At 45.6% G+C, this 25284-nt stretch overlaps 2 protein-coding genes across 13 annotated transcripts in view; one reads left to right on the top strand and one right to left on the bottom strand.

Annotated features, from left to right (window-relative positions):
* KIF24 (kinesin family member 24) overlaps positions 1-9258 on the top strand; it is a 28411-nt gene extending 19153 nt beyond the window's left edge. For 4 of the 6 annotated variants that reach the window (XM_027665422.1, XM_027665421.1, XM_027665425.1 and 1 more), the window contains 5 exons: positions 1521-1592; positions 2257-2366; positions 3252-5690; positions 6604-6697; positions 8936-9258. In XM_027665422.1, coding sequence (XP_027521223.1) covers positions 1521-1592; positions 2257-2366; positions 3252-5690; positions 6604-6697; positions 8936-9076 — 2856 coding nt within the window. In that variant the 3' untranslated portion in view covers positions 9077-9258. Of the gene's footprint in view, positions 1-1520; positions 1593-2256; positions 2367-3251; positions 5691-6603; positions 6698-8363; positions 8851-8935 lie in introns of those variants that run through there. The other 2 variants (XM_027665426.1, XM_027665423.1) reach the window with 2 other exon arrangements.
* A 3675-nt stretch (positions 9259-12933) lies between these two features.
* UBAP1 (ubiquitin associated protein 1) overlaps positions 12934-25284 on the bottom strand; it is a 34522-nt gene continuing 22171 nt past the window's right edge. For 5 of the 7 annotated variants that reach the window (XM_027665378.1, XM_027665379.1, XM_027665376.1 and 2 more), the window contains 5 exons: positions 22483-23412; positions 18595-18633; positions 17968-18144; positions 16422-16523; positions 12934-14997 (listed from right to left, as the gene is read on the bottom strand). In XM_027665378.1, the coding sequence (XP_027521179.1) occupies positions 14860-14997; positions 16422-16523; positions 17968-18144; positions 18595-18633; positions 22483-23412 (1386 nt within the window). In that variant the 3' untranslated portion in view covers positions 12934-14859. Of the gene's footprint in view, positions 14998-16421; positions 16524-17967; positions 18145-18594; positions 18634-20767; positions 20816-22482; positions 23413-25284 lie in introns of all 7 variants that reach the window. The other 2 variants (XM_027665382.1, XM_027665381.1) reach the window with 2 other exon arrangements.

The raw sequence follows: 25284 nt of genomic DNA, 5'->3' as shown, positions 1-25284 counted from the left end.
AGGCTTCTCTTTCAAATCAGGAATAAAGGATTTAAATACTCAAGAGCACAGAAACTAGCAATTCATGCGTAGGAAGGAACAGGAAGAAATGCAGTCTTAATGCAAACTGTTCTTTTGAAAGTGCCCACAGTTAGGTAAAGAGGGACAAAGGAGCAGAAAAATGCCATCTGAGATAAAGCAGAAGTGCCTGTAAGGGTAAATTGTGCAGAAGGCTTTGCACCTCCTTTAATGCCAAGGAACAAAGCTCACTGATGACTGTGGGCTTTTCTAAGCAAGGCTGAAAGTGACACACAACAGTGCAGAAGTCAGTGCACACAACTGCACCCCTTAGTGCGCTGTAAATGGGAGGTGCCTTGCTCTGTTTTGAGAATGTAAATGTTCTTTTTCACAGAAGCTTTTCCTGCAGTGGAGTATTAGCATTTGTACTGGGATGTAGCCTGTGAAGTGAATGTGTTTCTGTACTTTGTGCTTTCTGGAGTACTTGCTGGTGAATAACTGAGTGGCACAGGGAGTTGGGACCTGAACAGAAAGAAGTCTGATCCTAAAGGTCTTCTTCCAACCTAAACAACTCTGATCCATGAGAAATGAGGCGTAGTGTAAGCTCATGAAACTTTTAAAAGAAACTTTAAAATCAGAGTGTGTACCTTTTGGTATTGTGTGCAACTGAGAAAATACCCAGGCAGTCTACAAGTAGTGATTGAATTAACTGTAAAAGGTAATATAAGAGGTATTAAAGGTCCACGTGACCTGCAGCCTGTAAAACCAACTCTGCCCTCAGTAATAATAACTTTGTCTTCAGGCATTTAAACGCATGAGGTTTGAAGTTTGCTGCTCGTTTAAATATTCCTGTTAATTTCAAGTGGAAGACTTTCAGATGCTGCAACAAGGAGAAGCAGGATAAAAAAAAATAATTGTTTGATCTCCTGCGTGTTATAGGTGCAATTTTTAATAAAATGTTGTAAAAGTGAGAAATAAGAGTCATTTTAAGTGGGAGTCTGTAGAATGTAGTAAGGCTGTAAATGATTCATGCTAGTATCACCATGACAGTACTTATTTTTCCTTCAATATTTGCTCTAAAGGGCTTGTCTTGTGGCTATGCTTTCCATTTCTGGCAGTTCTAGAGAGCATCCAGGCTTGATATGGAGTGTGATGCTACTGTGCTTATTCCAGTGAAGTATACATCTTTGAGTTTGAACATGACATCTTTTTACAAGGCTGATAATAAATCACAGAACTGCCAGGATTGGAAGGGACCTCTGGAGATCAGGGCAGGGTCAGCTAGAGCAGATGACACAGAAACACACCCAGGTGGGTTTGGGATGTCTTCAGACAAATCCGTGCTCTGAGCTGCCTGAAGGAGCTGGAGCTGCCTGTTCCTGCCTGTGGCAGCTGCAAAGTGACCTTGGCACAGGACATAGTAGGAGTCAAAGGTGACATAGGGCACTGGTAGGTTAGGTTTGATGCAGTTCAATTCATGACTGATTTGTTGTTTCCCTTCTGAATGTTTTCTCTTTTGGCAGCTGAAGGAATGCATTCGGGCACTGGATCAGGAACACGCGCACACTCCTTTCCGGCAAAGCAAATTGACTCAGGTAAAATGAGCAGCAAGGCAAGAGTAGAGGTTTCCCTGTGAAGGGCAAAAATAAACAAAAAAGCAAATAAATAAATAAATAAGTGGCATAGTTCAGTAACTGCTATTAAACCCCTTAGGAAAAGAGGAAAAGCATAACTTTTGCAAACTTTAATTTTAAAAGTAATCGCAGAATTAAGGCCAACTACCAGTTTCTCCCAGCCAGTGCTGGGGACTGGCATGGTTAAAATAACAAACAACCCAAAAGCTAAAACCAAACAAAAACCCAGAAACTACCTTCCAGACTCATTCAGAGTTACCATCCATCTGCACCCATCCATCTGCAACCAATCCTGCATCTTCTGTGCAGTATCAGTCCTGGGAGCTCGCATCAACATTTCTTCACTTCAGTTGTAACATCTGCTTTATTCCCCAAAACATATGGGCACCCTTGTGGCACCTGGTGCAAGGGTTTGTTCAGAGCCCTGATTAACACTCATATTCATTTTAAACTGTAAACAAATAATGATAGGACAAATAGAGACAAAAGAACTACATTTAACAAAAAAGAAAAAAAAGGAGCCAGTAACTAGTGTTAAATTTCTTCTGTACACATTACTAATTTAGAGGACAAACAAGGGGCATGAACTGCTAAGAATCCAATTTTTTTTTCCTTTGAATCCCAGGTGCTAAAGGATTCTTTCATTGGCAATTCCAAGACATGTATGATAGCCAATGTATCACCCAGCCACTTAGCTACAGAGCATACTCTGAACACTCTACGATATGCTGACAGGTAGGTGGTGAAAGACAGTCTTGCCAGGGTGAAAAACAGAAAGAAAAAACTAATGTGTGATGTTCGTGGTTACATTTTATTTTGGCTGTTTTGAAAATATTGATTTAGGCAAGAAGTGCAATTTGCACAATGCTAATAAAATCTTTACCTATTCCAACCCTTATAATGGATCTTAAAATTTTCCATGTATTGCAAGTACTTTCAGTGATGAAGATATCACTGTGTGCCCCTGTAATCAGGATTTAGTTTAGCTTTGTATTACAATTCTACTTAGAATGTGTGCAAGTCCTTCACCTTCCTTCCTACATAGGAGGAGGTAAATTACAGGCTGTGCAACACTGGTGTTAGAAGGACAAGAGATACTTGAAGGGCAAAAGGGGCAAAGGGAACAGCTGAAGGTCAGGCTGATAGGGAACAGGGTGATACCAGTTAATCAGCTCTTTACAGTTTCACTGGGGATCAGTTGATCCAGGAGCAGTGTAGCCCTGTGAACATCACCAGAGCTAAGGAGCCCCACTGCAACTACTTCAAAAGTCCTACTTAGTGCTCTGTGGGACTCTGATGTGCTGTGTAGAGTACCAGCTCCTTCTGCTGCATGATAACATGAGGAAATGCCACTGCCTTGCACTGAAACTGGGGCCGTTTCAACTCACTTGAACTGTCATGCATCGTTCAAGGAAGCACTTAAAAAGGCTGCTATAGGCCTTTCCAGAAGTTCAGGTATTTTGGCAGAGGGATTTTGATACCTGTATAGATCCTGTTACAAAACAAACCATGATGCTGAATTCAGTATTTAGTCTCAATACGTGAAAGCATTAGTTTGTTCTAAAGACGGTGTTATTTATCTGAAAGCATGACACCTTCTAAATCCAGCCTGTTTTACAGGGTCAAAGAGCTGAAGAAAGGGATTAAATGTTCTACCCCTGTCACAAATAGGCGTCGCAGAGCTGGAAACATATCTCCAAAACGCATCCAGAGCACTCCCTCTTTGCCACCTGGGGAAAAGAGCTCCCCAAAGAAAGTGAAGCTAGGCCTACAGCATCCCTCAAGTGCTACAAAAACAAAGGTATATCCTGCAGCGCTCCAGCCACCTGGTGTCCCTCTTACCTCTACCCCAAGGGCAGTCAGCAAAGGACATGCCTACAAAGGAAATACCAGCACACCCTGCTTCCAGCTCATGAGCCCAATTAAGGGAGTCCTACGAATAGCACATCCCCTGAAGAAGAAAACTGATGATCTATCCCCCCTCTCTGAACAGAGCCCCTCTGTGCAGGATTTCATCATCAAAAGTGCTGCCACAGATGAAACAAGAGAGAGTGGCCAGAGAGACAACTATATGCAAGACAGATCACCTGTCCAGTGCCTGAAAGTCCAGACAGTGCAACCTGTTCAGAAACAGCTTGTTTCTAGAGATGATATTTCCTTTGGAGAGGGAAATCTGCCCTCTGACAGCAGACAGGAATGGGGAAATACTTTTGCTAAACAATATGTTGAACCCTGGACATATCTGCCTCCATTTCAGAAGGAAAGGGAGGAGCATTTACGTCTTTATCATCAGCAGTTTCAGCAGCCACCTATTCTACAACAAAAATTGAACTATCAACCGCTTGAGAGGTTTTTAATGCAGTACAAGCCCGAGGAGATTCAAGTGAAACAGGAGCTGAGCCTTACTCCCACAGAAATGCAGAACAAAGAGGGGATGCCACTGGAAGATCTGGATGACAGCGATTTCAGTGAAGATTCTTTCTCACCTGTCTGTAGTCAAAAGAGTGTGAAAAGGGGAAACACCAACAAATGCAGTCAACATTCCTTTTTCCTTCATGAAAGAGAAGAAGGAACTGAAGAAGAGCAAAAAGTCCAAAAGCGACAGGATTTATTTTTTAAATATGCAATACCCATGCAAGAGCATGAACTAGATGACAGCTGGGATTGTATCGAGGGCAGCCCAAAGGCAGAGGAATCCATTAAAAATGCAGGCTGCAGCAGAACTCCAGCAGACTGGAACTATGACTTAGCTATTGAGTCCCCTCCAAGCAACACTGCAGAAAAGCCTTACTGCCTGCAGGAAGATCCTGCTTGTAGCTGGAAACACAGCAAGGATTTCCTAGCTGATCACGAAGAGTACAAAACCAAACACAGATGTCTTGTTTACTCCAGTGAAGCCACCTTAACTCCAGAAAAGGATACTTCAAACCCATATGTATCCCCTGTGTTGAAACCAGGAACTCCAGAGTGCAAAGAGATTGATCTCCAGCATGAGGAGAGGGAAGAACCCACTTTGGACAAACAGGCTGCCCTCGCAGGAGATGTACAATGGAAAGCTCGTAAAAATGGAGTTAACCACTGTATCTCTTCCAGCTGCTCCTCAGAATTCACTCCTGAGCTAATAGCCCCTCTCCTGGTGTCCCCTCTTGACTGTGAGGAAACAACTGATCCAGACAAAGTGTCTTGCAACCAAGAGAAGTCCCCTGGTGAGAAGCAGGCTCCAGGCAGTGCCACACAGGGCTCCCAGAGCAGGTGCGAGGAGGAGGCCTGGCAGTGCACGAGGAGCAGAGCCCTGACGGACAGCATGCTGGAGCTGGGGGAGCAGATCCAGCTGGTGGGAAGGCACCGTGCCCTGCTGTGCTTCCCGCGGGCCGGGCACAGGTGGCTCCCGCCCGCCTGCTGCCGTGCCAGGCCCTGCTGCTGCTGCTGCCTGGGCTCGGGGTCAGCACAGCAGGGAGGGGGCTTGTGTGTTGGGCCTGACCCCACAGAAACACCCACAGCTGGATCCCCGGGCGCCAGGGCAGAGGGAGAGGGTGGGATGTCCCACAGTGACTCCGCGTGCAGGGAACACACCGGTGGCAGACGGGGTGGTGCTGACCTTAAAAATGGTGCTGGTAGTTCAGGAAAATCCAACTCGAGTCAAGGACCCAGTGTTGAGCCCATGGCTGAGGAAACAAATGCTGAAACACCTGAAAAGAGCTGTTTTTCAGAGGCAACGTGCTTTCTCAGTGTGGGGCACATGGATCATGCAGCCCAGTCCCCCTCTCAGGAGAACAGCCTGCTCGTGCAGCCCAAGTCAGGAGTGAGGAATGAGGACCTCACCCATTCTGAAGACCCTGCCAAGTCATCATTCAGCAGTGAGGAAACAGCATTGCAAAAAAACCAGTTAATGCAGAGTGGTTTTACACAAGAGACTTCTGCTGCAGATGCAGGATGTGCAACCAAAGATGATAAGCCAGTAGCAAATGCAAGGAGCCCCTCAGGCATGTCCATCAGCAGCTCTCCAACTGCTACATCAGAGTTGGGGAAGTGGCAGAGGGAAGCCCTAGAAAAGGCACAGTAAGTCTTGCTCATCATTGAAGTTTGTAATGAAGCTTAGAAAAGTGATACATTTGCCTTTATTTGTATGTCATAGTCATATGTGCTTTAAAAACCAAAGCGTAATCTTCTAATAAATAATTATTTAATAAGATTAATCACAATTTATAGTCAGTATCTTTTAAATATGTGATTGCTTGTTATTTAGTGATATTTTAAAATCTCACAGGAAGCCAATTTTTCTATTAAAGCTTCTAAAATAATGCTAGAAGAACTAATATTATAATACAAACTGCAGTTCTCAGTAATTAATTGGCTTCCTATAAGCTGTAAAATACCTAAAATACATCAAAACCTTCCATCAAGAGTCAGGTCATAGCTGCTCTATCCCTGTGGAGAGAAAAGCAACGCAGCAGTCACTGAAGGTGTAGATATAAAACTTCCAAGTACTCTGAGCTGCCACTGTCAGCTCCCAGGGACTGGCCTGCATTCATGTGTCTGAAAATACATTGTTTATCAGTGAAAGTTGCTCAGAGGAACCAACAGCAGCGCTGCCTTCCTTCTCTGCCTGCTTTTCACCAAAATTACTTTCAGCCTCATAGTTGTAAGCCATTTCACCAGTTAATTAGTCAGTTGTTTTGCTCCTTGATTTTGCTCTGTTAGAAAGCAGTCTGTGCCCCTGTGCTGCCTGTGCTAATGAGGGGCTGTGGTCAGTCCTCTGTGAACAACCCTCAGTCATCCAGATGACCCTTAATCCTAAACCAGTGCATCCCTCTGCACTTCAAGGAGCCCTGGAGCTTCCTGAGTGCCAGGGACACAGGACAGCAAGGCTTCCTCTGGGGTATTCCCCCTTCTTGAAGGTTTATTGAGGCCAGCAGTAACTACAAGTAGTGCAGCGGGCTGTGTAACCAGAGGTGTATTTTTTGTTTATCAGGCAGGCTGTAATTCGTGCCCATCAGGAGCAGCTGGATGAAATGGCATGCTTGTGCTTCAAGGAGGAGTGCTTGATAAATCAAATGTCAGCAATGGTAAGTGTTTCATATGATGATTTTGGTGCCTTGTTGAACCTGCATAGATTAATCTCAGACATTATTAATTTGAATTGGTGATGTGATGTTCCTCATCAGTTCCTCTTCTTGTCCTCCGGTGCCTGTGTCCTTGGAGAGGCCTTTCATTCTCAGCGCCTGTTGTGTCTCTACCAGTCTCCAGAGTCCTTGAAGCAGCAGGAGGTGGATGGGCCAGCCTGAACTCTTTGTCTCTTATCAGAAAGCCTGCCCTTATTTTGTGTCAAGGGCACCAGACTGTGTCAGACAGGGTGTCTGTCCCTGGGATGTTTTTCTCCTTAAAGGCTGGAGCAAGTTGAGTCAATATCACAGGACACAGCACACCCCTAAAGCATGGCACTGGTGGCATTTGGCTCTTCCTTCTGGGAGCCCCATTGCCTCCCACACTGCAGATGTGCCAACAGCCCTGGCCCCACTCACTCCAATGCTCTGGCCGCTGTGGCTTGTGTCCTCACAGGCTCTTGGCTTTTGTCACTCGGGTGTTTCTTGGCTTGTCCTCGTCTCAGATGACAACTGGTGTATGCTGGACCCAAAGACTGGCACCTGCATGGCCCCACTGCAATCCCAGTTCTCTGTTCCTCTTGCATCCCAGCAGATACATGTCACAGCCATGGGACAAGTCTCATCTGTTACCCAGACTGTGAACAATTCCCAGTGAGAACTCCTGCCTTCCCAGTTCCCTCATCTTATCAGTAAAGCCAAGCTACATTGCTGCATTGCATTACCAAACTGTTTCAGTTCCTATCACAATTCAGATCTGAAGTACAGGGACTTTTCCCTCAGGGATTTTGGACTGGATCCACCATGTGGCTTACTCACTGTGATTTCCAGCTGCATGTGCTGTGTTACAGATAACATACAGAAGTTCACAAAGCAGCACAGGAGCCATAAACTGTGTTAGTTTTGTGGCAGACAATGGAGTGATACAAAGCAATCTTTTACTTTTTTTTAATTTTTAATTTTTTAAAAAACCTTTTGAAATTGTTCTTCAATTGTTCTTCAATTGTCTGTTGGTCGCTGGACACCAGTTCTGCCCCCCATTTATTTGCCCCTTGCAGCAAGCAATTATTTTCTGACTAGCAGAATTATGACAAGCTTGCCAGGTCTCCCAGCAGTGTTATTTTTTACAGCATGACAGTTTTTTGGGTAGTGAAATCAGCTTGGGATTCCTGTATCAGCTTCTCTGCTTCCATTTTCAGATGGTTTCAACTTCTCCAGCTGTGAAACTTTGGCTGCAGGAGAGACTCATGCCAAGACCAGCTACACACTGAACACAAAGCCATATTTAAAGTGCTTAAGAAAAATATTCCACAGCAGCTGGGCTGGTCTTTATTACTGTCCCGATGTCCCTGTGAGACAGAGATACAGTGCAGGAAATAGCTGGAGTACTGCCAAATCAGCTTTCAAGTGATTGATTTCCATGCATAGCAGCTGGATTCCCCAGCCCTGGGGATGTTGACACCTCCCAGCTTCTCAGGCACTGACCTGTGTGAACAGAGGCACCAGACTTCTCACAGCTGGAGAGCAGAGCAAATCCGAGTGCTCCCTTATTAATACAAGCCCTACTTAAAAATAACTGCCTCCATTTCAGTTTTAATCAGCTTCATATTGCTTTTTATCCGTGTGGCAGGTTGCTATGGAAGGTAGAGTTCCCCTCAGCCAGGGCTGTGTACAGTGCTGGGATTGCTCACGTCAGACCTGGCAGACCTGCAGCCAGGAAGGAGTTGGACTGGGACTGTGACCTGATGAGAAATAAACCCCTCACACCTCTCAAGATTGGGCTGTTATGATCCATGAGTGGCCCAACACACCATTTATTTTCATGATCCAACATTAGAGGTGTCAGGAACAGTGTTCAGTAGATTGTAAAACTGGGTGACCAGTCCCTGTACCAAATCTTTGAAAAGCTGACCAGTGTAGCAGAGTAACAACAAGTGTTTCATACATTTTTATCTTTAAACCATTGTATTTGCTGTAATTTCACCAACAGATAAAACTACCAGAGTCAGTGAACTTTGGTACTTAGAGACACTGACCTTTGTCTGTGAGGGTCAGGACTTAAATAAGGAAATGTTGATGTAATCTACTAGACTGCAGAATGGAAAATAGGCTTTTATGCACTGCTGCAGTGCAAAAAATATGCTGATTTTCTCAACCCTGCTGCTGCTGTTTCCTAAACTTTCCTTTTGCCTTCTTCACCAGGATTTTCAGAATTTCATGGCCATGCTGGATGAAATCTTGGAACTGAAGTCACAGTGTATCCAAACAATGCGAGCCCAGCTCCAGCTCTGTTTAGCCTCTCCTGGCACTGACATATCACTGCAACCACCTCCACCAGTTTAGACCTTCTTTGCTTCCACATGCACAGGAGCAGCTACGGAAAACACCAGCCAGCACTTTGCTGCACTTGGTGCTGCACAGTGTGGGTGGTAGGGGATAGCTTTTGGTTTGATGTGTGTGATTAGTGTGTATTTTATATAAGGACGGAGAGAATTCTGAGTAAATGAGAGGTGACTAATTGGCAACACAGGCTTTGTATTTTCATTAATACCCGTAAGCCACCTTCTTAAAAATAACAATTCAGCAGCCTTTAAATATCTCATCAAGCAGCAGGCAGTCCTGTTCATGTATCTCAGCAACTTCTCACGTGTTAAAGGCACTTCTGCATTGCCAAGAAAAGGGGGGGTGGAGGGAAAAACAACCTGAATAGAAATGCTCAAAAGCTTCCCAGAAAAGTGTTTGCAAACAGGAGCCAGGGGTTGTTACACTAATATAACCAGACCTACTTAGTAAGTGGAAGTCAAGGCAGGGCAAGAAGCGTTGTCAGTTTCAGAAGAAGGAAGCCTATTGTTGCCCTAGTTCGTGGGATGAACAGTCCAGAGCTCCTGAAAGATGTGGTTTAAGTCACGGGTGATGAGCGGTTTAGCAGGGACTTTGTACCAGAGATTCATCTGTTGTGTTAATAAGCGTGTGGGTTTCATGCTGCTGCCCACAGCTAGAGGCCAACAGCTTTACCTGCTGCACACATCAGCCCCCTGCCCCGTGCCCAGCCCTGCAGTGCCCACCAGTCTCACAGAACTGATTTCTCACGTGAAAAGCAGGTCTGGCTGGAGGCACCGAGCTCCCAGGGGCTGCTGATTGCTGTTATGTGAAACTAGGATTTGAATCAACAACTACAGAACCATCAGCTGGAGCCCTGTAGAAGCTCTGGTGCTGCACATGATCACATCTAAACCACAAAGCAAGTCCACTTGCTGAAGGCACAAGTGACCTTGAAACATGCTCGCTGACAACAAGCACTCCAGCTCCAAAATTAGGGCTGTCGCAGCACATTCATCCATCTCAGTGTCTCCTCAGTAATGCCTGTGGTAGCTCATTCAAAGCCTGCTCAGTAACCAGAAATGCCAAGGGTAATGGAACACTCCTGTCTGACCAGCTGTGGGTTTTACTGCCTGGCTCCACAGCCTCCCGCAGGAGCCCCAGTCGGGCTGAACAGCAGTGCAGTAATCACAGTGACACTCTGGGATGCATATTTGGTGCAAACACTCCCAGGAATGTCACACATGAATCCCACATCATTCTCCTGACTGGTGGGGTGTTTTTAGCACTGGTTAGTCTCCATCTTACAACTGAAACTGGATTTCCCTGTGGAGCAGAGAGCGGAGTTTCTCTGGGGTCTGAGTTGATGGCTCTCAGGATGGTTCCTGTGTCCAGGTTACAGGCCAGCAACATGTCACACCTAAAGCCATGTGTCCCAGCCCCCTATTCAAAAGCCTTCCTTGCCCAGATAAATGAGGTGTCCCTGAGCAAGACTCCTGGTGCTTGTGCACAGCACAGAGTGGTGGAGCGCCACGGAGAACTGTAAAGCAGTGGGACACCCAGCACCCTGCTAAAGCCACACAGGGAACAGCAAGTGTTTAAAACAGCTCCCTCCACCTCCTGGGGCCAGGGAAAGTGTTCCCATGAGCAAGGCAAGGGGAATATGAGGCAGCTGGGTAGTCCTTGTACTTTCTGCATGAAAGGTTGTGAGCACTTAAGAGTGGTTTCCCCAGCACTTTCTCAGTGAGCACACAGCAAACAGGGCTGTCAGGGAGCAGCTGAGGAGTTTTGCAAGTTTGTTTGGAACCAAGGAAAAGGTCAGACTGTAGGATGTGTGCACAGGTCACAGGAAAACGTGATGCCCAGCCAGAAACACAGTGCGAGGGAGGAAAACTTTCCCTCCACGTGCTCTGACATTTGGGAGGAGAGTATTGGCTAAATGCACGTTCAGGATTTTAAAGTGCAGCTCAGCAAAGTACCCTCACAGGCACTTCACAACTGAACATTTCTAAAGCAACACACAAGGAAGAACCATTTGCACAACCAAGAGTGCCACGTCCAAACCTCGGTGCTTTAAGACAGTTGTGACAAGACAGATGAGTGACCAAAAATTTCCACAAGCAGGGATGTGAGTTAAATCAGCTGCCAGGTTTGAGCAACCTGTGAATCCCATCTGGTCTACTGAGAAAAAGGCAAGTTTCATCTGGCAGATCTGAGCCTCAGAGCCCGTTCCCAGAGCTGGAACTATTTGCTCCCTTGAGGAATGGCCAGGGACACTGGGAAACAAGAAGTAATCAAAATAACTACAACACACAGTTTCCCGAGGTCTGATAGAGTCTTTTTTTAAACTGGAGTCATCCAGCCAGTCCAGAAGACTGTACCTTCCTAAATGTAATCTTTTATTATCAGTCTGTTCTCCAAATTTTATTTTCCCTACTGAATGTGAGATTTGACTAAAATGAAAAAAAAATAAAGTAGCCCTGGCTGTGGAAATCTGCCCAGCCATGGCAATAGCTGGACATGTTTGAAGTGCTGCACACTGAGGAGATAACAACACTGGGCTCCTCGTATGCAACTACCAAAGATGATGTAACATTTTTTCTCCATTTTTAGGGTTATTACCAACCTGCTGCATTAATTCTTACGTGAAGATGTGCTAAATGAACATCTTAGAAGTGTCATCCTCTTCCTATTGTCTCATATTCCACTGACAACTGATATGAAAGGTTTTCATTTGGTTCACTTTTGTATTGAGGTGCAACAAAGACTATTAATGCTCATGGAAGAGGCTTGGTACTTTATTTCAATGGCTGACATAATTTAAAGTAAAATTCAATCTACTTCAGTATTCAGGTAAAAACCACTCTGAAGGAAACGTGATCAAAGTGCCCATTTGACTGACTGCAAAAGATTAAGTGGGGCTGGAAGTTGGTAGAGATCCCCTTCTTACCCAGCCTGTTGGTGTGGCTGGTGTTTCAGAAGCGTGGCCGGCCTGACCAGCCTGGGCCAGCAGCAGTGACCCTTGCATGGCCAACACGGAGAGCTGCCCAGCCAGGCTCTGCACTGCTGGGAGTGCTCTGGCAGGGCTGGGCCAGGAGCCACAGGGCTGGGTGGAGAAATCCCTGGAGCATGGGGGCATCTGCTGCTCCCCCTGCCCAACTGCAGGATCCCATAAAGAACTCACCCTCTAAACACTGAACAGCGACCACAGTGGCACCTCTGCTCCCGCACCTCCAGCCAGCGATTTTGGCTCTGCCTCTACCCTTCTCCTCACAAGCCCTCCCACCAGGAGCCCAGCCCTCAGTGCCCAACCCTGATAAAGTTACAGCAGTGACAAGTGCCAGGTACATAAATCAATCTGACCTGAGAACCCAAGGAAAAGCCCTGAGGTCTCCAGTGTGACCAGGGGTGCAGCCAATCCACCCACCAACCAGCAGCAGGGGAGAGCCCAGCATTGCTCCAGCCAGTAGGACCTCTCCACATCTGTGCTGAGCTGTGCCTTGACAGAAGAGAACAGTACTGAGTAACTAGCGATGCACAGTACCCAGAACACTGAAGTCTCATCACATTGTCTCTCATTACACATTCCTTCCCCTCCTTTAAGACACCAGGTTAATCCCTGCACTGTGTGGTCTTTTCTTCTCCAAGATGCCACCCCAGGAATACACTTCATGCCTTCAGCCACCCAGTGATGCAAGTCTGGAAACCTCACTGCCAAAACATGAGCAACATCACAAGGGAAGAGTCAGGTGGGTTTGGCTCCCTGGAATGAGGAGACCACCTTCCCTTCCCTGCTCTCACCTCTACAATGGCCTCCATGGGCAGAGTAGTGGGGTTAACAACCAGACCCCACAGGGAAAATGTGAAAAAACAACACACACTAACAGAACCAAAGAGATTATTTTATTCAGAGGTTTGGTCTAAACAGTTGTTGTTTCACTGGCAAGACTTCTTGCCTCTTCAGGACTGTCTGGTACCAGATGGGGATTTGTTGAGAAAGCCAAACAAGCAATACAAGCGACTGCTCCTGGCAGTGATGGTAAAGCAGTTTCAGTTTTGTTTGCCATGTTTTCCAATTAATCAGGAACCCCATTGTCTCATTTCAAACTGTCACATTTCTCACCAGCTGCTGCACATCCTTCTCAGACAAGTTTTAATTTCAGCCCCACCACTAGAAGATGGTGAAGTTCACCACCACGGGATACATGCAGGGCAATCTGCCCTGGTCCTCCTCCTCATCCCCTCTCCACATCTCCTGGACACTTGCCAGCTACATCCCTCCTTGGCAGCATCTTAAGTAAAGGTATGTAATTAATGTACTTGGGCACCTCACAGAGAATTCCAGGAGTTCACACTGGGCTCAAATTAGATGTTCTGGTCACAGAAAGTTAACAAAACACCACGGAGATAAATGCCACCCCCTTCAGAGTCCTGATGAGCTAAAACCTCCTACTGAAAAACCTACACCAAGGCAATGGGCTGGGCTGTTCTTGCCTGTGGAAGTCCAAAGCTCCAGCTCTAATGTGAGTTCGGATCTCTAGACTCAGTTTTTGCCACAAAGCAAAAATAAGCCCCAGAGAAGCACAGCACACTCCACCACTGCAGCCACAGCCCTGAGACATCGGGATGTTCTGCCCAAGTGTTCACATGTGCCCAAAGGAGCAGGACCCAGCAAGTTCTTTGCTGAAGCCAAAGAGCGTGAGAGATGGGAACCATGACACTGGGAGTTATATTGGAGGGTTTTATTAGTTGTTCTTCTGCAGAATCAAAATATTTAGCAAATCAGAGATTCCTCAAGACTGCTGATATTTTACGTATTTAGAACTCGAACAATGTACAATGTAATATTTTGAACTATCAAAAACAACCCCAAACCTGATTGGTAGTACTAGATGTTATTATGTAATTCTATAGCAGTGTGAAAAATGGAACTAATGCAGTGAGTATATTTGTTTTAAAGAAAAGTGCTTGAAAGAAACCTCCTGCATCACACTGAGTATTATTTAAAACAAAAAGATAACTGATTTCCTAGCAGGGCATTGTCTTAAATATCCTACAAGCCTGGGGGATTAAGAACACTGAGCCCCAGCTCTCTGCCTTCACGTACAAGAACCAACACAAGTTGCAGGTCCAGGTAGAGTTCACAGCTTACCTGCTTCAAGGGAACTTACACACCACTGAGCATTAGACACTCATGTCTGGCAGAAGTGTTGGATGCATGGGTAAAAAACAAAAACCAAGAGGACTAAACAAGGTTCTGTCTTTATGCATAGTGACAATTTCTGAACCAGTGTTTTACTAAGTTACAGACTAGCTTTCAACCAAAAAATAAAACTCCATTGCACTAAAGGTCAACTTTAACCAGTTAATCTGGACTGTGACACAGTCAAGTAATTCAGGACAAGCAGACAAGACACCATAAAAGCAGCTTCAAAGAACCAAAGCATTCTAGTTTCAGAACCAACTTAATATTCTTCTGTCCAACTCCAGTGCAACAGTGAGGGGGGAACCACTCCATCTCTACCTATGTACAATTCCAGTAGAGGCTGGGCAGTCTGAACTCTCCATGGCCGAGCTGGAAAAAGGAAACTTAGGAAAGGACACTTTAAAAATTTAATTTAAGAAAGAAAGTTGGCCCTCAGTGGAAAGAGAAATGCTGGAGTGATGCACGTGGGCAGGCTTGCTCAGTCACTCTCCCTTGTATGGAAAAAGCTGGACTCCTTCCCGCTGAGAGCAGGTCACACTGGATGTGAAGGTGGCGGGGCTGGTCCTGCTCCATTGCACGCCGAGAATCCAGGAATGTGTTTTCAGCTGGCTCCTGCACGGGCCATTAGATCTTCCAAAGCGTTGTGTCGGTCCTTATGTAATAATAAGACCTCCTTAATGTCTTTTAGTTCAAAGCCCATTTCTTTAAATTGACTCATTAGCTGGAGAAGTTCTGTGATCTGAAAGATAGACAAGCCCATTATTTGCAAGAGACAAGTGGATCAGTGCTTGGTGGAGGTTTAACACAGAGCTTGTCTTCAGCAACTGGGCATGCCCTGGTTGCAGATTGCTCCTCCCCAGGCACAGCCTGTTCTGGCTCTCTTTGGGGAAACTGCTCACAGCAGAGCTCTGAGTGCAGGAGGCCATGGGACCTCCTCACCTTCAGTGCCCTCTGTTTCTTGTCCTTCATTTCCAAAATCCTCTTCAACAGGGGCACCAAAGCTTAGCCTATGGAACTGTCTCTCCCCCAGGAGGAAATTTATCAGCCTAGCCCAATCTGGGCTCCCAAAAGTGCTGATTAATGGGACCCAGTTCCCCCATCCAGCAGCTGTTGCTGCATCTGAATTTTTTTTAAAGTTACTTTGACTTTGGAAACAGCACAGTAGCCCTTGCTGTCAACTGGCTTCTCAGATCTAGGGCAAACTTGGGTGATTAGCACAAACCCCACTGTGCACATACAATACTACCAACGTCAACTGCAAATCCTCCCTGAGCTTTGAAAAAATAAAGTGGCAAGAACCGAGTCAGCTGATCATTTTTATGAACCCTCTGCCATTTACAGTGCCTCTGCTCCACTCCAGGGGAAACAGAAATCTCCAACAAGCAAACAGGTTGAAATGGGGAATCAGGAGATTAACCATTTCCAATTTTGGGGTTGAGCCAGTAGCAAATGCGTTTCCTGAACTCAGTTCCTTCCCATCTTCACACTGCTGTTCCTCTGTTTGCAAGCTCATCACTAGTTCAAGAAAGGCAGGAAGGCATACATATGTCTGGGGTGGGGGCTGGGTTGCAACTTTAAAGACTTCATGTAATAACCTGGCACACAACAGGCTGGCAGACTTTAAAAGATCCTGCTGTCCTCTGCCCTGGCTACCTGCCCCTGTCGTACCTTTGGTGCTGGTAAAGCAGCCAGACAATGAACCAGAACGAAAACTCATCTTCCAGCTTCTTCTAGAGCGAGCCCTAAACCAATTTGCTGAGCAGCCAGGCAGATGCATTCATACAAGGGAGAAAATCCATGGCCAGGGCAGGCTGGCAGGGTTTGAAAGACAATTTGCTGCTGCTGAAGTTAACTGTCTACGTACCAAGCACCCTGCCCACAAGAGAACTCTGGGCATTCAAAACATTATGACCACAATAAGCAGGGTTTCAAAAAAATCCTGTCCTCATAAAAATGCTTGCAAGTGAGTCACAGAACAACACAGAAGAATTCTAATGCTTTAACAAATTCTAGCTTTATCAACACAAAGATGCCCTTTGGCAGTCAGTTTTGGAAAAAAAAGCAGCATTACCATGAAAGCCAGAATTACATCAGCCAGAGGAACTGCTGTTGGAATTCCCTGTCATGGCACATTCTCTGTTCCTGCACACAATGCACCCTCACCTTCTCCTCTGAACACTGGTGCATTTCCAAAGCTGCTTCAACAAGAAGTGGATCAAAGCCCTTCTCACAAAGCTGTCCATGTGCAAACAGGTAATCCAGCACCTGTAAGGAATGCAGAAAAGAAACCAAGTTTGCAGTGTGGCGTTGGCAGCGCGTGGTTGAATGGCACCTTTGTACGCGCAGAGGGGCTGAGCGTGACTCCAACCCGGCACTTCAGAGACAAAGTCCTTCTTAGTAGAGTTGAGACACTCTTTTTATACAAGAGTGCAGAGAAAGCAGACAAGCCCTTCTGTCCTCCTGTGCTCTCCAACCAGCTCTGAACATCTTATGAGCCAGTCAGAGCACCCTCCGAAGTGTACCTTCAGCCCTCTGTGCCTCACGGCGCAGCAGAAGGCTGAAGTTTAAGTCTGCTTTTTATACTACGCATTTTAAAAATGAAACTATAGGTCCAGCAGTCAAGACATGTCAGCTTTCAGCTTCCTCTCAGCCAGCCACAAGAGCTGATGCAATCTGAAAGCAGTCAGCCTTTGAAGATCAACTCAGCACACTGGTGAGTGAGCTGCAAATCCCAGCTCACACACACAGAAACCACTGACACATTTCTTACCTGTCCTCAGCTTTGAGAGGTACAGGGAAGGGTCAGGTGGGTAGTGTGAGGTGTGCAAAAGAACACGGCCTGCAAGTACAGCAGGATTTAAAACCGCCCTCCTAAGGGACACTTTTTTCCATTTGATACCAGAGTTCACTCCAGTGCAGAGCTTAAGCCACTCTCAATGTGGAGAGAGTGGGCAGGAGATCAGCCCAGCAAGCCAGAGCCCCTGGGACCCTCCTGCACAAGCACAGTCCTGTGTGGCACAGAGCCTGCCCAAGGCCAGCACAGAGAGAGTCTGGCCATGCTCTCCCCACTTAAAAGTGTTTGAAGTGGATCCAAGACCCAGAGCCACCCTCCACCCTGCAGTGATTTAAGCTCAGTGACCTGGTTTTAGCAGTCATTTGAGGCAACACACACGAGGCAGAAAGCACCAGCACCAGGGTGCACACTAAAGTCGGTCAGTGGGGCCTTGCAGGAGCCTTTCAGGGCTGTCTCAGGCTGCAGGGGCCAATCTTCTCTACAAGGAGAGACGTCAGCATCGTAAGCCCTCGTGCTCAGAACAAGGGAAGTTGGCTGTATTTCTGCCACGTGGCACTAAACATGGAGCAGAGCCATGCTGAGCTTCCTTTGGATGGGTTTGTGGCTTCTGGGAAGACCCAGTTCCTCTCCCAGCTGCACATAGAGCCAAGGCTCATCCCACGCTCAGCACGGCTCCAACGCAGCACCCACAGATGTGGCCAGCTCGAGCAGTCTCTCATCAGGAACAAGCACAAGCGCTCTTCTCTTTGGTTTTGGGAGCCTCCACTGCCAGGTGACAACTCCTCCAGCAGCTGATGGCAGTCGCTATAGGCTGTTAGAAGAAGTTTCCCCCCTATCCATCTTGCAAACCCAGGATTGCTCCTCAGCAGAACCAGCGTCCAACGAAGCCTTTCTTTGTACTGCACGAGCTCTTACCTGGTCTATATTCTGTCCCTTCTTCTTCATGGCTCTCAGGACGTTCTCTGGTGAGTACCCCATGTTGACCACGGTCTCTACGCACTGCCTCTCGCTGGGGGAGAGGCCCTGCTGCAGCTCCATCGTGCAGCTGCTGCTGCTGGGCACTTTAGACACTGGGAAGTTTTGGTGTGTTACCTGAAGGGGAAAACACAGAGGCTGAGGTGATGGTCATCTCCTGCATCCCCACATCCTGTTCCTGGCTAACGCAGAACCAGGATACCCCATGTAATTAATATAAGAGGGTTTCTAGACTGCCCTTGGGAAGTTACAGGCTGTGAGGATGAAACAGAGTGGTGCACAACGTCTGATTCCCACTACACTCTTTTAACCCTCCAAACAGCAATCAACAACCCAGATTCTTCACAATAAACCCCCTCCTACTGGTGTGACCAAAACCTTTGAACACCCAGCCCCCGCAACAGTGAAGGTCATGATACAGCCAAACCCCACACCTCAGAGGAAGCACAGAGATTGCTTCCCTCACCACAGGTTTACTCACCACCTATGATTTTTCTGTACTCACAGGAACACTAGGTCTGAAGATTATCATAAACATGATCCAATGCAAGGTATTTGGAAACTTACCACAGGGATTTCTGTTTCCTTGTAGTCTGGGTGTACCTGCTGGACAACACACAAATAAAACAACCATAAACATTATGCACCAGTAAGCAGAATTTGCCATAGCTGGGGAAGGAGGGTTTTATAGAATACTCCACCACACCATGGAGACTCAAGGTCTGATCACGCTTCTGCATATGAGAAGTGGACATCACACATCTCACATGCAGAAGTAGCTACAGAACAGCCACCTGTATGTGTGTAGCTACAGAATAGCCATCATGAGGATTTCTTCTCTCAGCACACTACAAACGGATTATACTCCAAGCAGGATGTGTGTACTCTCATAATAATTGTAAGCTTGTTTATTCTGTCACTGTAACAGCTGTGTGTTCACACAGCTCAGCGAAACTCGCTGGCTCCAGTTCAGCTCCTGACCAAGCGCTGCACAGCCTGAGTAACAGTGGTACTTTTGAAACTGTTGCCTAGAGACTTCTCTTGACTTGTTGAACATGAGAAGGGGTAAGAGAAAAACACACCTCTTTTCTACTCCCAAAGCATCGAATTCCATAGCAGCATAGGAACAACGTGGCACACTGGCTAAAAAGAGCATATGATTTTTCTGCCCAGCACTCGGACCCGTTCTCAGTACAGCAACAAGGTTGGGTCACGTTCCTTCTGCTCCCTTTCCACAAAACCAGGCTGCCACAGGGCAGAACCAACCCACCACTTTATAGGATTTTGCCCAAGATAAGAGCTGTGCAAAGTGAGGCCTCGGCCCCACCAAATCTGCACATTTCAGTTCACACATCTAGAACTCCTGCATTTTAAACAGAATTAGAACAGACTGCAGGAAATCACTGTGGACCAAAAACCGCAGCTTTTTGCATTTCTTAACAGTTATTATGCCAACACAGATTGCTTTAAAGCTTGTCCACATCCTTCAGAAAGGCATTCCTTGGGCCCAAACTGAACAACAAAAAGGCCTATACAGAAAACCAGATCTGACAAAATCTTGGTAGATTTTGACAGATCCCATTTACTGGAAAAAAGATGCCAAACCACCACCAAGGTTTTGTTCTCCATTTCTGACCATTTTAATCTCAAGGGTAAGAATTTTTATTCTATAAGACAAAGTCTAAGACATCGACATCATATTCACTCTGATGGAATGGTGTACCCAGGGCAAAAAGCACTAGGATATGGGATGCAGTGAAATGTGGGTCTGGAGAAGCCCTGAAATCAGCTGGTTGTCTGACTGAAGGATGATGCTTTGTTATTGATGCTGTAGCCAGGAAAACCAAAACTGCTTCTGACACCAGAGATTCAAGAGTCTGGGAAAACCAACTCCTGCTCCTCAATCTACTTGAGTTTAATTTCAAACTGTTGTCTTCGCTAGTCTTTTCTCCTTCTGCCAAAGCTCTGAAAATCAAGCCAAAAGGTGAGGAGAGGGGACCACCACAGAACCTGTGCAGCCTCAGAGAAATGGAGAAACCACAGATTTGTTTCCATCCAAAATTTCCCAGATCCTATTCACTGGTAAAGCAAAAACTCCAGTGGTAACTGCAAATTCAAAGTTACAATTTCTAGTCTCATAAGGAAAAAAATTATAAAATCACTGTGGACACACAATTGTCCTGAGGCTTCCTAAAAGGCTGAGGCCACAGAGATGCTCGAAGGGCTGGAGTACCTCTGCTATGGAGACAGGCTGAGAGAGCTGGGTTTGTTCAGCCTGGAGAAGGCTCTGGGGTGACCTTAGAGCACCTCCCAGTACCTAAAGGGGCTCCAAGAGAGCTGGAGAGGGGCTTTGGACAAGAGCGTGTAGTGACAGGAAAAGGGGAATGGCTTTAAACTGACACAGGGCAGGGTTAAATGGGATATTAGGAAGAAATTCTTCTCTGTGAGGGTGGTGAGGCCCTGTCACAGGCTGCCCAGAGAAGTTGTGGATGTCCCATCCTTGGGAGTGCTCAAGGCCAGGTTGGATGGGCTTTGAGCAACCTAGTCTAGGGGAAGGTGTCCCTGCCCATGGCAGAGGATTGGAACAAGATGACCTTTAAGGTCCCTTCCAACCCAAACTACTATAATGATTCTGTGAAAAAGGACATGCTTATTCTACATTTGACTCTGACTTCCTTCTGTTGTTTTCCTACTCTGAGGACTTCTGTTACATTTACTTAAATTCTTTTGCTGCATTTACTTCATTTTCTTGCCTCTCAGCTGTCATTTTCCACTCACTGGGACTTTCCTGTGGAAACATGAAACGAGTATAACCTGAAGTCTTGGAATTCAAACAGAAAAAACTAGTTCTGTCAGCATACCTCTTTCTTGATTTGCTGCTTCCAAAGGAGAAATAGTTTCAAATTAAGACCTTTATTACTTCTACTACCAAGCCTCTTTCTTTGTCAGTTTGAATCTTCCCTTACAGCATTCTTGAGGATACACCTTCCCTCTTGGTCTGTAACAAATTTTAATCCAGTAGAGAGATTTTGAATAGTTAAGAGGGAAAATTTGGCCATCTTAATTTCCATCTATCTAGTTGTGATTTTTCATCTTAGTCCCCAGAGTTGCTATGTGTTTTGTGACTGAGGTTTCACCTCTGAGCTACCCACGACCACACAATCACCTCTCACCCCTGTGACCTGCAGCAGTGAGCAGGTGCTCAGCACACTTCTCCTCCTGCCAAAGTTCACAGTATTAAATTTGTTCTGGTCACCAATAAACAGCTGTTCTGGTGACAAACACACCATTTCCCAGAATACTGTATTTCACAATTGTTAGTGCCTTCACCTAAGCCTGAAAAGAGGTGGGAGAACAACAGGAGAGGAGCAGCATCATTTGTTACAGAGCATATGGTATCACAAAAACCTACAGTGTGCCAGTAAAACCACAGAACCACTGAAACACTGCTTATACTGGACAGAAAAAAAAGGCAGATTATTTTAGAACCAGTTAGAGGGTTTGACTACACAGTTTTCACTAGGCTTCATGTCCAGATCTGAGGTTCTCTACAAAAAAAAGTCCACAAACTTACTCTAATCTCTGCTCTTATTCACAAAGAGACAAAAACAACAGCTGGTGTGAAGTTAGTGTCCTCAGGGTCACTTTAGAACTTGCAACAAGACTGAGGAAATGAAGATTCAATCTCCTGTCTCAGAGCTGGGCAGCAACCAACGGTGATGTTTAAAATACAATATGATCTTCAAGACTGGTTTTGGTCTCCACCAAGCAACCCTTCCACCCTCCTTCACAAGGGAGGGTGGATACCAGATTTCAAACCACCATAACTGTCTTCCTTTCAAAGACTGAATTTTAAAAGGATCTCAGGAAGCAAATTAAAAATAAAAAAATACACTTATTTCAAGGCAGGTCAACCACAAACACTTTTTTCTTCCCTGAATGACACAGCACATCTGTGTTTTTCAGTTTGTTATTACTGTTACTCCTCGAGAAGTCTGCATTTCCCATTTTCTCCAGCAAATAAAAAAAGCAAATCGAGGAAGAAATCTGGAAGAGATCTTACTCAAAGCCTGACAGCACTTCAGAATCTGATACATGTCAGCCGGATAGGACAAAATGCAGGACCATACACAAAAGATGCCTTATATACTTAGTTCAAAGGTGTGCAACTATCAACAACAAACGAGAGCTGAGAAGCTGAAAGAAAAATCACTACAGTTAGCCTAAAAATACCAAATTTTTGGGAAAAACTGCAGAGTAATCATCTAAGGTTCAGAACTGCCAGCATGAAGGCCTGTTGGATTGATCAATTTGCCACATAACTCAAGAGGATCTACATGTCACTCCTAATAAATGAAGCTATAGCCAAAGCCATAGGACAGTCCAGAGGGAAGATTTGCCTCTGCACCTCCACCTCTCCCCAGCAGCCCCAGCTCCAATCCACTGCACATTTACCGTAGTCGATGTGCTTTGAGATGATTCGTCTTCCGTACAAACAGTCGGCGCAGCCAGGGAAGACAGCCTGGATGAGAAGGGTGATGTCGATGTCTCCCTGGCACTGTCCTCATTTAGAGCAGAAACACCAACCATGTGGAGTCCATTCAGTTCACTGCCTTTACTCTGAGCACAGGCCTGCAAAGAGCTGAGCAAAGTGCCGTTGCGGAGACAGGTAGTGCTGTGGAAAGTGCTCGTGAGCTTTGATGACTTTTGATCACTCTCATCGGAGTCAAGCTTAGGAAAGGACAGGGATTTGATATTGCTCACTGAAGTGATAGGAGAAAGGGACACTTTGGAAGACAAGGACATCTTTTCACAGTTTCCCAGCTGTGGCAAAGTGATAAAGCCATTGGGTTTATGAAGGGGTTTGAAGTCCAACGTGGCCCTTTCTATGGATGCCAGGACTTCTTCATCTTGCAACACAGACTCAGACCCTCCTTTGGGCAAAGTATTATCTAACAGCTGGGCAACAATAGGCCCAGTAGTACCAACGTGAATTTCAAGAATATTTTTTAATTCCTCCTTATCATCAATAGTTTTTAATTCCAGTTTGTCAAACGGGTCTTCTTCGCGTTCAAAATCAGCTGGGTTAAAATCTGCTTTTGGACGAGGTGGGCTGAGGACCTTTTGCTTCACAGAGCTGCTGTTGGCTGGCGTGGGAGTAAGGATATTATTGTGCTGCAGGCTAGCGAGGATGGGGTTGATAGGAGGAGGCATAGCTTCAGGGCAAGGTCCCTCTGAGAACCCCATCCTGGTGCTGTCCTCTGGAGCTGCTTTGGAGTTAGCTAGTGCTTCTTCTGCCTTGCGTTCAGCTTCCCTCTGGGCAGCCTGGATTTTTTTGATTTCTTCAGCCCACTCGATTGTTTTCTTTTCCAGCGAGAAGTCATACTGGATGGGGGTGGAGAGGAAAGGAGAGAAGGGGAAAAAAATTAATTTGTAAGGATCGTAATTGCTACTTCTAACAGCAACATGAGTTACCAAAGAATAAGAGCTACCTGAGTTACCATGGACAGCCATCACCTTTTCCCAGCCTACAGATTAACAAAGCTGGCAGACACTACAAGAAGGTAATTTGGCTCTGTGCACAAAACCTGGCTGCAGTCTGGATTAGAATACCATATTTTGTCTCCTTTCTGCATTTACTTTTGCTTTAGAGCTACTGATCATCCCAAAATGAGTTTCACAAGTCTCCCGCCTTCTTCCCCCAGGACTACAGATGTAGCAAGGGAAAGTGTAACATGTTATTAGATGGACAATCATTCCCTAACCTGGCACCACTGAACTACCTCCCATCCACAAGTTCCACGTCATTCAAGATTGCAGAAGAGTAACTATGCATCCGAAGGCCAATACAGTATTACTCAGTTTCCCCTAAAAGATTCCTAAGGCACTTGATATTAGTTTCACACCCACTAGTTTAAGAGGTGTTTGTATTTTCACTCTACTGCCTTGCCAGCCAAAGTAGATACAATGGCTACAACAATGACAACACCTTCCTTCAGCAGCAGGTTTTGCTGTAGTAACTGACAGGACAGGATCTCTTAAGCTTTTTCCATTTAACATCAGGTTGTTCAGAGCCAGGTTAGCACAGAGAGGCATCTGTAAGCTACTCACTACCAGTGTACTGACCACTTAGTGGCTTGGTTGTAAAGGACAAAATTCTGCACAGCCTTAATCTTTAATTAACCACAAAATGTTCAGAGAACACAGCCCAGGAGCCAAGTCCACAGGCAGCTCAGACCTCAGACTCAAAAGAAGTGTTAAGAAAGCCTCAACAGGACAATGGCACATACGTGAACAGGAGTACTTTGCCACTGGATTGTCAAGTCATAAATTCCTAATTCTAAAGGGCAACAAGCCAGCAAGGATTCATGGGCCTCTACAGGCTACTCACTATGTGTTGTGCCACATCCCATCCTGTAGCGGGCTCCAGTTTCCCTTCCCTGAGCTCTAAGACTCCAAGAGGTGTGATACACAATTTATCAGCACGGAGATTTTGGAAAACAACACACAGGTAGAAGCATTGGGCAGCACTACTCATTATACACTCTCTGGTATGTGAGTAGAGCTATCATAACTTTGTGTGTGTCTATAGGTAGCTCTCCCACACCAGCTTAACTGAGTGGAAACAGGTCTACTAATCAGGTAATAATTTAATGGTTATAAGGAAAAAGCCTAAAGCAATCTGTCACAGACAAAGTGAAAACAATCATCAACTGGGACTGGTCAAGGAAAATCATGGATCTAAATGAGAAAACATAGTTCAATTAGGTTACCTGTATCACAACCTGCATTTGGAGATTAGGTTTTCAACAACTAGGCTAAAGCAATTGATTTTATGCTACTAACAGCTTATTTTAAAAGAAACATGCTCCTCAAGACAGGGGAGCCATCCAGGTACCAAGCTGTAACTTGTTTGCCCCACAGAATTCCCTCTCAGAACTACACAGAAAAAAAGAACCAGAAATTATGGCATTGCACAGGTGTATCAGTTCTTAGCACTTTTGCTCTTAAAATTATATTCAAACTTAGCCAGGGTAACACTTAAAACTGTAACCATTGCACAAAAACACTGTTTCTTCAAAGTAGATACACTAAAATAAATGCTTAAAAATAAAAGCCTAGTGGCTTTTTAAGGAAACAACAAGTAGAAGCTTTTTGCATGACCCATCATATTTCTATCCTTCTATAAAGTCTAACAACAGACATTCTGCAAATACTGTCTGGTACATGAAATGACACCACAGGACCGACATGACT

The sequence above is a fragment of the Corapipo altera genome, unplaced genomic scaffold (genome assembly GCF_003945725.1).
Source record: "Corapipo altera isolate COAL_440 unplaced genomic scaffold, ASM394572v1 61045, whole genome shotgun sequence".
NCBI lineage: Eukaryota > Metazoa > Chordata > Aves > Passeriformes > Pipridae > Corapipo > Corapipo altera.
The sequence above is the reverse complement of the archived record's forward strand: the minus strand, read 5'-3'. Positions and strand labels throughout refer to the sequence as shown.